Raw genomic sequence first — 14,632 nt, 5'->3', positions numbered from 1 at the left:
GAGGAAGCAACTGAGAAAATGTCAAGCATTCCCTGTGCTCTGTATTTAATAGTTTTGATAAAATTTGATGATTTTTTTTTCTCATTTCACTTTCTCCTGGGCTTATGTTGTACAGTACAAGGAAGCTATTTTAGCATATGCAATACTGCTCAAAGCAGAGAAAGGCCAGGTTTTCCCTTTCCTTCTCAGTTCTATGCATCTATATTAGAAGCATTCATACTGTTAACATATTTTGTCAATATATTTTTAGCTTGCAGCTAAGTACATTTATTCCTTGTTTGAATAGGGTTGTTGGTAGTTGTTAGATTCCAAGATTTTCAATGTCATGCGGAATCAAATTTCCTTAAAACATAATAGTGGTAGTTTCATGACAAAGACAAACATATATGCAATAAAGGATTAAGTCAGTCCAAACAGAGGTGAAGGTACCATACACTTTTTACAATTTCTTCTGTGGAGATCAAATTGCTGTATGAAATCTGTATGAGCCAGCTAGTTAAATTAAAGTGATGCTTCATACAAATTCTGTGGAACAATAATTAAAATAAATTCTGTGAGTATCTTTGTCATATAATTATCAACTTTTGTTCTTGTAATCAAGTCTTGCCAACTGCTCCATGAGAATCTTAGGTTTGACACATTGGGGAGTTTCCCCTTCTAACTGGAAGGATGTGATTTTGACTTGTTGAGATGGGGTTTGGTGATAAGTGAAGAATTCTTCTACATGATAAAACCTTCTTGATGGATCTTCATTAAATTAAGGAAACTCCAATCTTATGTTTTGAGAAGTAATCATTGGATTAAATTGTTTATTCTGGTATCGCAGCCATGTATTGTTTCTCAGAATCAATTCAAGGATCAAGCCTCCTTGATCTTTCTTTGCATTTGATACATACTTTCACAGAGATGCCCAATCTTGGAGTTCAGGACAGAGAATCCCATTCACTTGACATGTTGTTCTGTTCGCTCATAGAAATGTCTGTCTACTTGTTCCTTAGTGTTGCAAGATTGTCTACTGTAATGCCAGATGGTAAGAACACTTCAATTACTATAGGAATGAAGGGTAACATGGATTACAATATTTATTTAAAACATAAGCGTCTCTGCTTTTTGTTCTACAAAAGGTTCCACCTATAGGTGCTACTTAAAGAAACAATTTGGAGAAGTGAATATTCTGTAAAAGACAAGTCATATATCCTGTGTCTTTATTCTCTCCTAAAATCACATCGTCCTATTCTTCCATTTGATGGACCTGCAACACCTAAATATTGGTTCATATAGCCTAGATCTGGCTATTCCCCACCCATAGGGGCTCAATCCTAACCATTCTGGCCTGCCTACTGGAGAACCTTGCCTTTTTACCCTTTTCTGTTGTGCAAGCTGTCATTATATTGAGATGGACTACATTCGGCCCGTTGTATTTTGATTAAGTATGTTGTTAGTTCAAATATAAATATGAGAAATTTCCTTCCATCACTAAGAGTGCGTTTGACAGTGATTCTAGGAAGCGTTTCTAACATTTTTAATAACTTAAAATTTTTACCTTTCAAGTATTAAAAAGGTTAAAAATACTTCTTAAAATCACTATCAAACACACTCTAAGTTTTGTTTGGTATGCAGGCCACTTGCCGCAAAAGCCTTGGAGATGAATGTGAGAGATTCATGTACAACGTGTTTAAACAGAAGGTAATAAAAGAAAAGGAGTATATCATCTAGTAATTCTGAACTCTGCATTCGATGATTATTTGATACATTTGTGCAGGTCGAAATGCCTGTTGACAAGGCAGCAGATACATTGTTAAGGTTGGGTCTAGTAACAGAAACACCCATTAATGGAATAATGGGACTCCAGGCCGTTCCCTGTCCCAAGGCATGTCAGGCCCTTAAACAACGATGGAACAGTTTGCTTAAGTGACTGACTATGAGGGTTCAAGTTCCATGTTCCATGCCATATGTGATGTAAATTTTTTAGTTTATTTAAAAATTCAATTAAAAGAAACTGTAATATATTTTTTGATCTCATTGATATACAGATTTTCCCTTTTACTTGATTGGAAAAAAATAGAGCAAGGGTTAATATATCTGTGACATCCCATGAAAGTTAGCATGGCCAAGTGATTACAAAATAGGATTGTCATTTGTTTAGTACCTAGAACACTAAGATTTTGACTTGTATCCAAACATCTAACTCAAGTTTCAATTATTCTGATACACGAGAATGATTCTCAAACCCAAAATAATATGTCCCTGGTTGTGTAGTGCAATGTTGTTCATCACCTTTGGGTAGGTTGCTTTTATTCAAGCATGCCATTTAAAATCTCCCCTGGTACAAGAAGGAAAGTTGGCTTCATGAGAGGTCTAGGCCAAGCACAGCCTATATTATAAGAACGTAGGCATTCTTCAGCTTATGAAGTAACAGAATCAAATCATGTAGAGTCGTTGCAGCAAGTGTAAGTCATAATAGCCAATGCATCAGTCACCCTATTAGCCCCTCCAAACACCTTGAGGACCTTGCACTCCCAGGAAGTGTTTTATCCTCAGGAATAGTGAGTGAAATAGTAAGTTTGGCTCAAAATCTGATTTAAGGATCTTCTATGGTGATTCTTTCATAACAAAGCCTATAAGGTGTACCATTTGAATACCAAAAGTTGTTCAGAAATGTGATCATAGGTGATTTAGGACCTCGTCCAAAGGATCCAAGTGATGATGATGATGATGATGATGATGTAGGCTTGAACACTTGGGGTCAAGAAAGAGATTGACAGATAAATTGGATGAGATTTAAAAAAAGACAGGAAGGTTAAGAATTGATGATAAGGAAATTGGAGTCACAATAAATAAATCGGAAGTGCTTAAAAATTTCTCTATCTCAAATGTAATTGGAGATCCAACAGAAGTGATGATTAGAAGTTGTATTAAAATGAATGAGATAGGATTTCTGTGTCAAACCTCCCAATTAAAATGAATAAGATAGGTTAGAAGAAGCATTTGTATAAACTTAAACAAGCGGATAGGCTAGAGGGGGAAGCATATAAGAGACCTGACCCAAATGAAGAAGCCAAAAGGAGACAAAATGTGACTATATCAACATGACTTTTCAGATAGAAATAAAGAAATACTCCAACAGGAAATGTTTAAATTAACTATGTAATTTAAAAGGTAGACCGGATTAAATGCCTGGGCTCATGGCTGTAATATGTGAAAATGAATGGATGAGTACTATTTTGAGCGAACACACAGTCGTAAACCTATGAGGTGTGTAATTGATAGACTGGTATTCGGCTTTGTCCCAGTATGCACATTGCAGGTTCGTGTATCTTGAAGAAAAAGGTTGAGCTTCCACATCAAACAAGAGGTTGAGCTCTAGTAAACACAAATATTCCACCTGCAGCAGCACGCCCCAAAAGCATATTGGCATCCAGATATGAAAGGTAATAAAGCCCTCCAACTGATCGCCTGCAATTCAATTTTCATTCTTCACAAGAATATCTAAGAAGCATGTGTATAATACAAAGTTGATTGTGAGATCTATGAATGCAAGATACAGACCTCCCTTGGTTTCTCACAGGAATTTCAGCTTTGAAAGTACGAATAAACTGCAAGATCTGCACACAAACATTTATGCAACACACAAAAGAAGAGGTGTATTGAAGTGCATGCACATAGGTATAAGCTAATACAAAGTAGCATCAAAGACATGAAAATAGTTTGTATTGATTTTTTTCAATTTATCTTGAAGTAGGATAACCAAATATTTTCTGAACATTCAAAGATGATAAAACTTCAAAATCCAAGTTTGCTAGACATTTGCTGAATCTGGGACCCAGGTATCGGATGTCCAAGGTGGCATGCAAACCTTGAAATTCAAGAATGCAAGCTGAATTAGGGATGTAGCTTCTTTTACCTGTAGACTCAAAAAAGAACGTGGTAGTATTGCTGGAGCTATCAGAGCTTGGAGCTCCTCACTGATGTTTATATTTTGAATTGATATCTGTGATATGGAAGTTGCATCCTTCAGTTAATACTTTGATTAGTTAAGCTAGAAATGTATAAAGAGCAAGAAAAGACCAGTGAGGATACTTTGTTAACAGGTGATAAATCATAATTTATGGTCTACTAACCCAACTTAAATTGGTCAATGTAGATCTCGGTATATGGTTTAAAGCCCTACATACAGGCCTGGAACCAAAAAATTAGAGCCCAATATCATTTGGGAGGAGCTTGAATAAGATCATTAAGATGAAGCTCTTTCACCTCAGCATCACTTTCAGATTGAAGAAATGTCAGACTCATCTGTTTAACAAGTCAAAACCATTTAAGCAGGGATATTAAGTTTATTGAATTGCTTATAAATAGAGTTGATTATAACTATGTATGGATTGATTATTATTATTAGAGAAATACTAGAAGTTAGCATCTATTTCTCTCTCTCCTTGTTTTCTTATATTTTCTCATCTATTTTCTTCTCATCTAATTTGCTTCTTACCACAATTTCTCTTCTATGTACAAAGTGCTTCTGTTGTCCTACAGCAACATTCCTCCATTAGACAAGGCATAGCCTTTGCAAGGGAAGTGATTTGTATATCTGATGCTGAACTTGTTGGTTTGACACAACAGAGCTTTTAATCAAAGATTGCAGAACTCTGCTTACACAATCCTGACCTTGCTCTCTCTCCAACACTATTCCTGAAGAGAACTTATCTGTAGACTATCTGATTGAATATAAGTCAGACTGGCTTCAGAGGCGACCATGGAAAGGATCCCATCATTACTAGAATGTGTTTCTAATTGCCTTTTCTAGTCATTTCCTCTAAAACAATGGAGTAGACAAGTGGCACTTTTCCATTGTCCCTAGTTTTATAATAAACTGGACACATTGCTCCCATCAAAGGAAGAAAATGATCAGATTGGAGATGATAGAAAAAGAAAAAAAAAATCCATGAGGATTTCAAACTTCTAGTAAAGCAAAGTGAGCAAGTGAACTAATTGGCTCACAACGATACCAAGTATAAGATACACCTAATCCTATCATTTTGATTGGGAACAGTTCCAGGCGACCCTTTGGCTGCCCAACCAAACAGTGGAAAAATGTTGAATCTGCCACCACTCAACTTCCTAGGAAGTCGTGTTGTGTTTTTTGAAGACAGGGAAACTGACCTCTTCAAACTGAAGGTAGATGTTACGGGCAGATACAACAGAAAACTTTGCAGATACAAGCAGAGTAGCACCTTCTTGCTCCTGTAAAGCAAAGAACCACAAAATTAAGACAGTCTTCCACAATTACAAGCAGTTATAAGATAACAGAATGTCCCCAAGACTCTCCTCAATGTGGAAAGAAAAGCATACATTCCTAACTCATGCTGACCACCTTCATACACAGGTGGCTACTATTCAACCTGATCACAAGTTTGATGCTAATTCTGTGGACTTCATAAAATTTATTGACAGTTCGAATTTTATAGAATGCAATAAGACAGAGAAAAGGATGGTCCTTATTTCCGAACTTTTCTTAATAGAGTTTGACAATAATACACGACTATAAGAATAAAAGGATAAAGGCAAAAAGAAAAAAGAAAAAAAAGGCCCATCAATTTTCCATCTTTGGGGTATCTTGGATAGCTGCACAATCAGTGTTTGATTCCTTAAGACATACCATGAATAATAGTTGAATATAAGGAAACAATTAATTTGGAGGAAAGTCCCTTGATGCCCTATGCAACATAGATGGAAGAACCATTACAGAAGAACTTATGAGGAAACGGTAAGCAGTCCTAAACTAGAAAGATATTCAGAGTAAGTCCTTATTCATCTGGTTACTGATTCAGAATAAATTGATTTCTTTTCCCTTTTTGATTTTTTGGACAATAAGAGCATTGTTTGACTGGGGCCCTTCTCATTTTATTGTGTTTATACGCTTCATGCTTGTTTGGAATAGAATCCACCTCTTGGTGCATTTTAGTCATATTTATAAATGAGAGAGAGATCGGGAAAAGTATCCCCTATGCCTAAAACAACTAATGAAGGTCATTCTAAGTGATTCTGTAATATATCTCAAGAAATGACCACATACAAGCCAGTATTGCAAACCAAGGGAAAAGCTCTTTCATCATTTTGAGCACTAACACAACATGCTTCGTATTCAGGTCCTTATCAATGAAGATAAACTGCTATCTATGCTACCTTTTATGAATCGTGCTTAATCATTCTCATATCTTTTTTACAGGGGAGGGAATTCTCATATCTTTTTTACAGGGGAGGGAAGATGAAATAGTTCTTTGGTGAAGAATCTTAGCATAGTGCAGAGCTATAATTCAGAATTGATAATTACATTTGGAAGTCTAAGAAATAAATAAATAAGCAAAATCTTACCTCTAATAAGGGTGGAATACTCCACCGAACAACATTGCGAACAACACCTTCTTTTGATTGATTCTGACATTCAAATTTTTGGAAGATTTGCCCAACCTACTCCACAAACATGGACATGTATGAGACTGAGAAAAGACAAAACTAGAACAAGAGAAGAAGGAAAGAAAAGTGATCCAGGAAATTTGATCATTCAAATTCAAATCTGACAATTGAAATTTGCAGACATAACCAACACAAAATCATCCAAAGTTCTATTGCACTTCCTTTATATGTTAAGCACAATCCCATGTCCAAAGGCTAATTCGTTGAAAAAGAAATCAGAACCAAAATAAATAAACAAACACAAACAGAAACCACCTCGTGACAAAAATAAAAAATAAAAAATAAAAAATAGAAGGCTTCCAAATTATTCTGGCATTCAAATTTTTGGAAGATTTGCCCAACCTACTCCACATGTATAGACATAAATGAGACTGAGATTGGTGGGGATGAGATGCTTGGGCTCTGTTTGGATCAAGGAAAGTACTAGGGAAGGGAAAAAAAGGGAAAGAATTCAAATTCTCTTGTTTGGTGTATCTTGGGAATTATGAAGGAAAATTGAATGATTTAAAATGTTAAATATTTTCAAATTCTCCATTCTATATATATTGTTGAAATTTGGCATTCAAAGTTAGGGTTTTTTAATTTAGGAAAGTATTTTAGGAATAAAGAAGGAGAGATCATTTAGGATGATTCAGTTTCCTAATTTTAGGAGAGAATCAAGCTAGATTGATTTTTTCTTATTCAGTCAGTTGTGTATATATATGTGTATGGTGTGTACCTAAAGCATCAATAAAGGAATTCAGAAATTCTTCATGGTATCAGAGCCAGTTTTCTGAAACCCTAATCCCTTCTGGCCACCTCGTATTCAGGCCATCATTCATTCCGGCCAAATCTCTCTGGCCATCTCTCAATCCGACCATCTCTCATTCCGGTCATCAGTCCCTATTCTCAGAGCCAAGGGAGAAAACGCTTTCCGGTCGGTCGAATCGTCGTCAGAAAAACATTCACCGCCGGCGAACTTTTCCGGCGAACTTTTCCCGCGACGGTTTGTTTTCACACCGCAAGGAGCGTCTGGAGGAGATCTACAACTTTTCCAAAAACACCGGAGCCAGAAAACCATCCACGCGCCGCCCACGCGCGTTTTTCCGGCCGGCGACTGCATCTCACGCGCCGGCGCGTGAGGGCGCGTGAGCCACTTTCCGGCGACGCGCTTCCTACTCCAAGCTCGCCTGACGCCGACCAGCCACCCTACGTACTTGTTTCTGCTATCCAAGCCCTGCACGTGCCTCTTTTGGGGTCTTTTTGCCTCCGCGAGCCCTCCGATCAGCTTTTCCGACGTCCTCCGGCTATTTTTCCTCAACTCCAATCCCTGCACGTGCCTTGGGAAGTGTTCTTCTACCTTTCCGGTCCATGACGAAATACAGAATGGCATCATCACAAGTATCCAGCGTCACGTCACCAGAATTAGGAGGCAGATCTGAAATTCCAAACCTTGGTGGTAGTGATTCCTCTCCTATTCTCATCACAGGACACAAATTAAATGGCCATAACTACTTACAGTGGTCACAATCTGTGTTGCTGTTCATTTGCGGTAAAGGAAAGGATGAGTACCTCACTGGAGAAGCAGTCATGCCAGAAACTACAGAACCGGGTTTCAGGAAGTGGAAGATTGAAAACAGCATGATCATGTCATGGCTTATCAATTCCATGAATAATGACATAGGTGAAAATTTCTTGCTGTTTAGGATTGCAAAGGACATATGGGATGCAGCCAAAGAAACTTACTCAAGTTCTGAAAATATTTCAGAACTTTTTCAGGTTGAATCAGCCCTACATGACTTCCGCCAAGGAGAGCAGACAGTTACTCAGTATTACAACACACTCACAAGGTATTGGCAGCACCTTGACTTATTCGAGACTCACTCATGGAAATGTCCTGATGATGCAGCAACATACAGGAAAATTGTGGAACAAAAGAGACTGTTCAAGTTTTTCCTAGGACTAAACAGGGAATTGGATGATGTTAGAGGCCGAATCATGGGCATTAAACCCCTGCCAAGTCTCAGGGAGGCTTTTTCAGAGGTTAGGCGTGAAGAAAGTAGAAAGAAAGTGATGATGGGATCCAAAGAGCAACCTGCCCCAACATTGGATGCCTCTGCCCTTGCGACTCGGTCATTTAATAGTAGTGGTGGAGATCGTCAGAAACGGGATAGGCCTTGGTGTGATTATTGTAAGAAACCAGGCCATTATAAGGAGACTTGCTGGAAGCTTCATGGCAAACCGGCTGATTGGAAACCAAAGCCACGGTCTGACAGAGATGGCAGAGCACACGTGGCTGCCAACTCTGAGAGCACCTCTGTTCCCGAGCCGAGTCCATTCAACAAAGAGCAGATGGAGATGCTACAGAAACTATTAAGCCAAGTTGGCAGTGGCAGTACTACCGGTGTAGCCTTCACTGCTAATCGAGGAGGAATGAAGTCGTGGATAGTGGACACAGGTGCTTCTGATCACATGACAGGAGATGCTACCATTCTTCAAAATTACAAGCCAAGTAATGGTCATTCATCCGTCCATATTGCTGATGGTTCAAAGTCAAAAATTGCCGGGACAGGTTCTATAAAACTTACTAAAGACTTATATCTTGACTCTGTTCTCCATGTTCCAAACTTGGATTGTAATCTTTTGTCCATTAGCAAATTGGCCCGTGATCTCCAATGTGTTACTAAATTTTATCCAAACTTGTGTGTTTTTCAGGACTTGAAATCGGGGAAGATGATTGGCAGTGCTGAACTGTGTTCCGGGCTCTACCTCCTCTCATGTGGCCAATTCTCAAACCAAGTCTCTCAAGCAAGTTGTGTACAGTCTCAGAGTATGTTAGAGTCTTTCAATTCTGTGTCAAATTCTAAGGTCAATAAAGATAGTGAGATTATAATGTTACACTATCGCCTTGGTCATCCTAGCTTTGTTTACCTTGCAAAATTGTTTCCCAAATTATTTATCAATAAAAATCCAGCATCTTATCACTGTGAAATTTGTCAGTTTGCAAAGCATACTCGAACAGTCTATCCTCAAATCCCATACAAACCTTCGACTGTTTTCTCTCTAGTACATAGTGATGTGTGGGGTCCCTCCCGGATAAAAAATATTTCTGGCACTCGATGGTTTGTGACATTCGTTGATGATCATACACGGGTAACATGGGTTTTCCTTATGAAAGAAAAGTCAGAGGTCGGGCACATTTTTCAAACCTTCCATCTTATGGTTCAAAATCAATTCAATTCCAAAATTCAAGTCCTCAAGTCAGATAATGCAAAGGAATACTTTACTAGTAGTCTCAGTACTTATCTTCAAAATCACGGCATTATCCACATAAGTTCTTGCGTTGACACCCCACAACAAAATGGGGTGGCTGAATGCAAGAATAGACATCTCTTGGAGGTTGCCCGGTGCCTTATGTTTTCCTCTAATGTTCCAAACTATTTCTGGGGGAAGCTATTCTCACAGCTACTTATTTGATTAACCGTATGCCATCCAGAGTGCTTACCTTTCAATCCCCACGTCAACTTTTCTTAAAACAATTTCCTCACACCCGTGCAGCCTCTTCTGATTTACCACTCAAAGTATTTGGTTGCACGGCATTCGTTCATGTGTATCCTCAAAATCGTAGCAAATTTGCTCCTCGAGCGAATAAGTGCATTTTCCTAGGGTATTCTCCAACCCAAAAAGGGTACAAATGCTATTCTCCAACCAACAAAAGATTTTACACCACCATGGACGTCTCTTTCTTTGAACATGTCTTCTTCTATCCCAAATCTCATGTTCAGGGGGAGAGCATGAATGAACATCAAGTTTGGGAGTCTCTTCTTGAGGGTGTACCTTCTTTTCACTCAGAGTCACCAAATCCTTTTCAATTCGCGCCCACTGAGTTGTCCACACCCATACCGTCATCAGTCCAGCCATCTCCTGTGACCATCCAGTCTCCCATGCCTATTCAACCTATAGCCCCACAACTTGCTAATGAGAACTTACAAGTTTACATCAGGAGGAGGAAAAGACAGGAATTAGAGCACGGATCACAGTCAACATGTGGCCAATATATTGACTCCAATTCAAGTCTTCCTGAAGAGAACATAGGTGAGGATAGGGCTGGAGAGGTGTTAATTCCCAGCATTGATGATTCTACTCTGCCGATTGCATTGAGGAAGGGTGTTAGGAGATGTACAGATCACCCAATTGGGAATTATGTTACATATGAAGGGCTATCACCATCTTACAGAGCATTTGCTACTTCTCTTGATGATACTCAGGTTCCCAACACAATACAAGAGGCATTAAAAATTTCAGAATGGAAGAAGGCAGTACAAGATGAGATTGATGCACTTGAGAAGAATGGGACGTGGACTATCACAGATTTGCCGGTTGGGAAGAGGCCCGTGGGGTGCAAGTGGATTTTCACCATAAAATACAAAGCAGATGGATCAGTCGAGAGATTCAAGGCTCGTTTGGTAGCTAGAGGGTTTACACAATCCTATGGGATAGACTATCAGGAGACTTTTGCTCATGTTGCAAAACTGAACACTATCAGGATTCTTCTCTCATTGGCTGTCAATCAAGATTGGTGCTTGCAACAACTGGACATAAAAAATGCGTTTCTAAATGGTGACCTAGAAGAGGAAGTCTACATGGAAATACCACCTGGTTTCGAAGGAAGTATGGCAAAGAATCAGGTTTGCAAACTCCAAAAATCCTTGTACGGCCTTAAACAATCTCCCCGAGCCTGGTTTGATAGATTCACAAAAGCAGTCCTGAAGCTGGGCTACAAACAAGGTCAGGCTGATCATACTCTATTTGTCAAGAAGTCTCATGCCGGGAAAATGGCCATATTGATAGTCTATGTTGATGATATTATTCTATCTGGGAATGATATGGAGGAATTACAGAATTTGAAGAAGTATTTGTCAGAGGAGTTTGAAGTTAAAGACCTTGGAAATTTGAAATATTTCCTTGGTATGGAAGTGGCTAGATCAAGGAAGGGAATTGTAGTCTCTCAAAGAAAATACATACTCGATCTTCTTAAGGAGACCGGTATGCTTGGATGCAAACCAATTGATACTCCTATGGATAGTCAGAAGAAACTTAGTATCGAGAAAGAAAGTACACCGGTAGATAGGGGGAGATATCAGCGGCTCGTCGGGCGCTTGATTTATCTCTCACACACTCGGCCAGATATTGGCTTTGCAGTGAGTGCTGTAAGTCAATTCATGCACAGCCCCACTGAGGAACACATGGAAGCAGTCTACAGGATTCTTAGATGTTTAAAAATGACACCAGGGAAAGGCCTATTCTTCAGAAAGACAGAGAACCGTGACACTGAAGTATACTCAGATGCGGATTGGGCAGGAAACATCATTGACAGGCGGTCCACTTCTGGATATTGTTCTTTTGTCTGGGGAAATCTTGTTACCTGGAGGAGTAAGAAGCAATCAGTTGTAGCCAGAAGTAGTGCAGAAGCTGAGTACAGAGCTCTTGCACAGGGAATCTGTGAAGGGATTTGGATAAAAAGGGTTCTTAGTGAACTGGGGCAAACGAGTTCATCTCCAATTCTGATGATGTGTGATAATCAGGCAGCTATAAGCATAGCAAAGAACCCCGTGCATCATGACAGGACCAAGCACGTTGAGATTGACAGACACTTCATCACAGAGAAGGTGACTAGTGAGACGGTTAGATTGAACTATGTTCCTACCAAGCACCAAACCGCAGACATCCTCACCAAAGCTTTACCTAGGCCTAACTTTGAAGACTTAACTTGCAAGCTGGGATTATATGATATATATTCTCCAGCTTGAGGGGGAGTGTTGAAATTTGGCATTCAAAGTTAGGGTTTTTTAATTTAGGAAAGTATTTTAGGAATAAAGAAGGAGAGATCATTTAGGATGATTCAGTTTCCTAATTTTAGGAGAGAATCAAGCTAGATTGATTTTTTCTTATTCAGTCAGTTGTGTATATATATGTGTATGGTGTGTACCTAAAGCATCAATAAAGGAATTCAGAAATTCTTCATATATAAAAGGACCAAGAGTAAATTTGGAGAAGCATGTAATAAGAACTTTCTGAGTTTTAACCTATTTCTATTTTCTTTTCTTCCATTTTTCCCCTCTAGTTTCTTGCCCTTGTGCTTTCCTTCAACCTTTCCAAGTTCCAAATGGAGCTTTAGGGTTTATCCATGAAAAGGACCAAACGGTTATTTTGGTATTTTTGCTAGTTTGGATTGTTTAGAATCTAAAGCCCTAATCCAACTTATTTGGTTGTATACAACCACCTTAGGGTTGTCTTGCATCAAAGAGTAGACAAAGGTGAACAACTAACATACTCAACATAAAATCTAGAAAAGATGATAGCAATCACTTCAAACATCAAGTCTTATTTTGTGTACAAAGACAAATTCATCAAAAAAGAAACCAGAACCAGAACAAACAAAAACACACACACACATACGCAAAACCACACACAAGCATCTTCATGCAAGGCAACTTCCAGCAAAATCCTTTCATAGTTAACAGAGAGAGAATATGGAGAATAGGTCAATTTCCATCATCTTGGATGATTAAAACAAAAAGGAAAAAAAAGTAAACAAAAGAGAATAAAAGGTTCAGAATAGGAAAAACATTATTTTATATTTCAATTGTAGTACCTGAAAGAATGAAAACCTTGCAGCAGATTCCAGAAGAACGAGGACATCCGGGGCGGAAGTATACTGCAGACGCCATGTCCCATCTAACTTTCCCAGATCAATTGGTGCACCAGCATTGTACTCCTCCACATTTACCTACCATTTTTATATACAAAATAAAATAAAATCACCCTTGCTTCCAACCTCCCTTTGGATGAGCAGGTGAAAATTTGTCAATGGAAATAATTAGGACAGAGCAATGTATGATCTAAAGGAAGAAAATGGAAGAAGCTCACTAGGGCCTCCTCAATGCAAGAGCGTTGATCTGCAGTTGCAACAAGGCCCCGTTGTGTGTCTTGGATAGCTCTCAACAGATCATGTTTTTTCTCCTCTAACACAAATTCAGCTGCCTGGAACTCCAAACCAAATAAAAATTAAGTAATAAAAATGAGTTAAAAGATTAAATAAAATAAAATAAAATAAAATAAAGGAGGAAAAAGGTGACCTGAGTCGTGGGGGTAGCAGTAGCTGCCAAACATGGAAACATTTTCTGAGTAGACAGCGCTCTGCTGACATTAGGGGCCAAGCTAACGGGTCTTGTGTCATAGCCAACTCTTTGTCCGGTTGGAAGGTGCAATGTAGAAGCAAATGCCAAGTTCATTTCTTAAGAGATGGGCAGGGTAATTCTTCTAAAAGCTCAAACTTCATGAGGTCAATGCAATGCAAAACAAAACAACAGCTTTTCTGAAACCTTGTCTAAAAAGAAAATATGTATCATTTTCAAACAATATTTATTCCATTATTCTTTCATGAGAGCCCCTAAAAAGTGGACGGTTAGGTTTACAAAAGGGGATGATTTCATCCCTTTTAATCAAATAACCCAAAGATTTATGTGAGTTCTGAAATTGAAAGGTAACCAAGTAAAGAGACAACAAGATAGAGGCAATTTGTGAACCATCATCTCCATCTGCAGCAACCCTTTTTTTTTTTCTTTTCTTTTTTTTTAACAAATCAATTCTACCCAATGAAGCCCTAATCCCAACAATGGAATGGGGATTCAGCTACAAAGAGTCTTTTCTTCCCCTTCAGCTCCATCTAAAACCCCTTTCTCTGTTAGTACTGGATATCATGTCATCTCCCTTGCTACTGTCTTTCTTTATCTAGGGCTCAAATCAAATCACTTGCCCCATCGGCCCATTGCCCCATTGCCCCACTAGTCCATTTATATGCCTTCCTTGCATACAACCATCATAAACAACTTTCCTTCATCAACTGTTAAAATGGAGTCACCTCTAACTTCTCCCTTTACTTGAAGCAGGTTCAAATTATGTGAATATGGAGGTTTGATAACATAATCATTTACTCTTTTCCCAATCAAAACACAAAAGGCAAAGAAATATATTAAGTGAAAAGAAGACGAAAAAAGAAGAAAGCAACAAACAGCTTACCTGGTTCTGCTAGAGGAGAAGAGGAGGAAACAAGAAGCAGGTAGCCGTAACCCTAGAAGACTAAATTCTGATGATTACAGTTGCAATTTGCAAATGATAT

General features: G+C 38.6%; 2 protein-coding genes across 8 annotated transcripts in view; one reads left to right on the top strand and one right to left on the bottom strand.

Annotated features, from left to right (window-relative positions):
• The window catches only part of LOC117932686, a 36,786-nt gene extending 34,693 nt beyond the window's left edge, over positions 1–2,093 (top strand). For 2 of the 3 annotated variants that reach the window (XM_034853962.1, XM_034853961.1), the window contains 3 exons: positions 116–169; positions 1,621–1,686; positions 1,763–2,093. In XM_034853962.1, coding sequence (XP_034709853.1) covers positions 116–169; positions 1,621–1,686; positions 1,763–1,915 — 273 coding nt within the window. In that variant the 3' untranslated portion in view covers positions 1,916–2,093. Of the gene's footprint in view, positions 1–115; positions 170–1,620; positions 1,687–1,762 lie in introns of those variants that run through there. The other variant, XR_004654206.1, reaches the window with a different exon arrangement.
• A 983-nt stretch (positions 2,094–3,076) lies between these two features.
• On the bottom strand, positions 3,077–14,610 carry LOC117932690 (probable plastid-lipid-associated protein 10, chloroplastic). 5 transcript variants are annotated; one of them, XM_034853972.1, is made up of 9 exons: positions 14,533–14,610; positions 13,590–13,773; positions 13,381–13,494; positions 13,106–13,240; positions 6,370–6,465; positions 5,158–5,238; positions 3,905–3,991; positions 3,550–3,605; positions 3,077–3,456 (listed from the first exon to the last, which is right to left on the bottom strand). In XM_034853972.1, the coding sequence occupies exons 2-9, from the start codon at positions 13,743–13,745 to the stop codon at positions 3,345–3,347; spliced, it is 837 nt and encodes a 278-aa protein (XP_034709863.1). In that variant the 5' UTR covers positions 13,746–13,773; positions 14,533–14,610; the 3' UTR covers positions 3,077–3,344. The 5 variants fall into 5 exon arrangements, 4 of the variants coding, with proteins under 4 accessions (XP_034709863.1, XP_034709864.1, XP_034709862.1 ...); XM_034853973.1 differs by having other exon boundaries at positions 13,590–13,747; positions 14,533–14,609; XM_034853971.1 differs by having other exon boundaries at positions 13,590–13,840; positions 14,533–14,608.
• Positions 14,611–14,632: the final 22 nt, after the last annotated feature.

This window comes from Vitis riparia, chromosome 15 (genome assembly GCF_004353265.1).
Source record: "Vitis riparia cultivar Riparia Gloire de Montpellier isolate 1030 chromosome 15, EGFV_Vit.rip_1.0, whole genome shotgun sequence".
In the NCBI taxonomy this organism is placed as follows: Eukaryota; Viridiplantae; Streptophyta; class Magnoliopsida; order Vitales; family Vitaceae; genus Vitis; species Vitis riparia.
This window is presented reverse-complemented; position numbering and strand designations above follow the sequence as displayed.

Bases quoted from the DNA above. Each gene is read 5' to 3' on its own strand.
- LOC117932690 (XM_034853972.1), bottom strand. From the start codon at position 13,745: ATGAACTTGGCATTTGCTTCTACATTGCACCTTCCAACCGGACAAAGA. The intron at 13,495-13,589 runs GTCACCTTTTTC...TTGGAGTTCCAG, and splicing joins CTGCTACCCCCACGACTCAG to GCAGCTGAATTTGTGTTAGA. The intron at 5,239-6,369 runs GTAAGATTTTGC...TTTGCTTTACAG, and splicing joins GTATTCCACCCTTATTAGAG to GAGCAAGAAGGTGCTACTCT.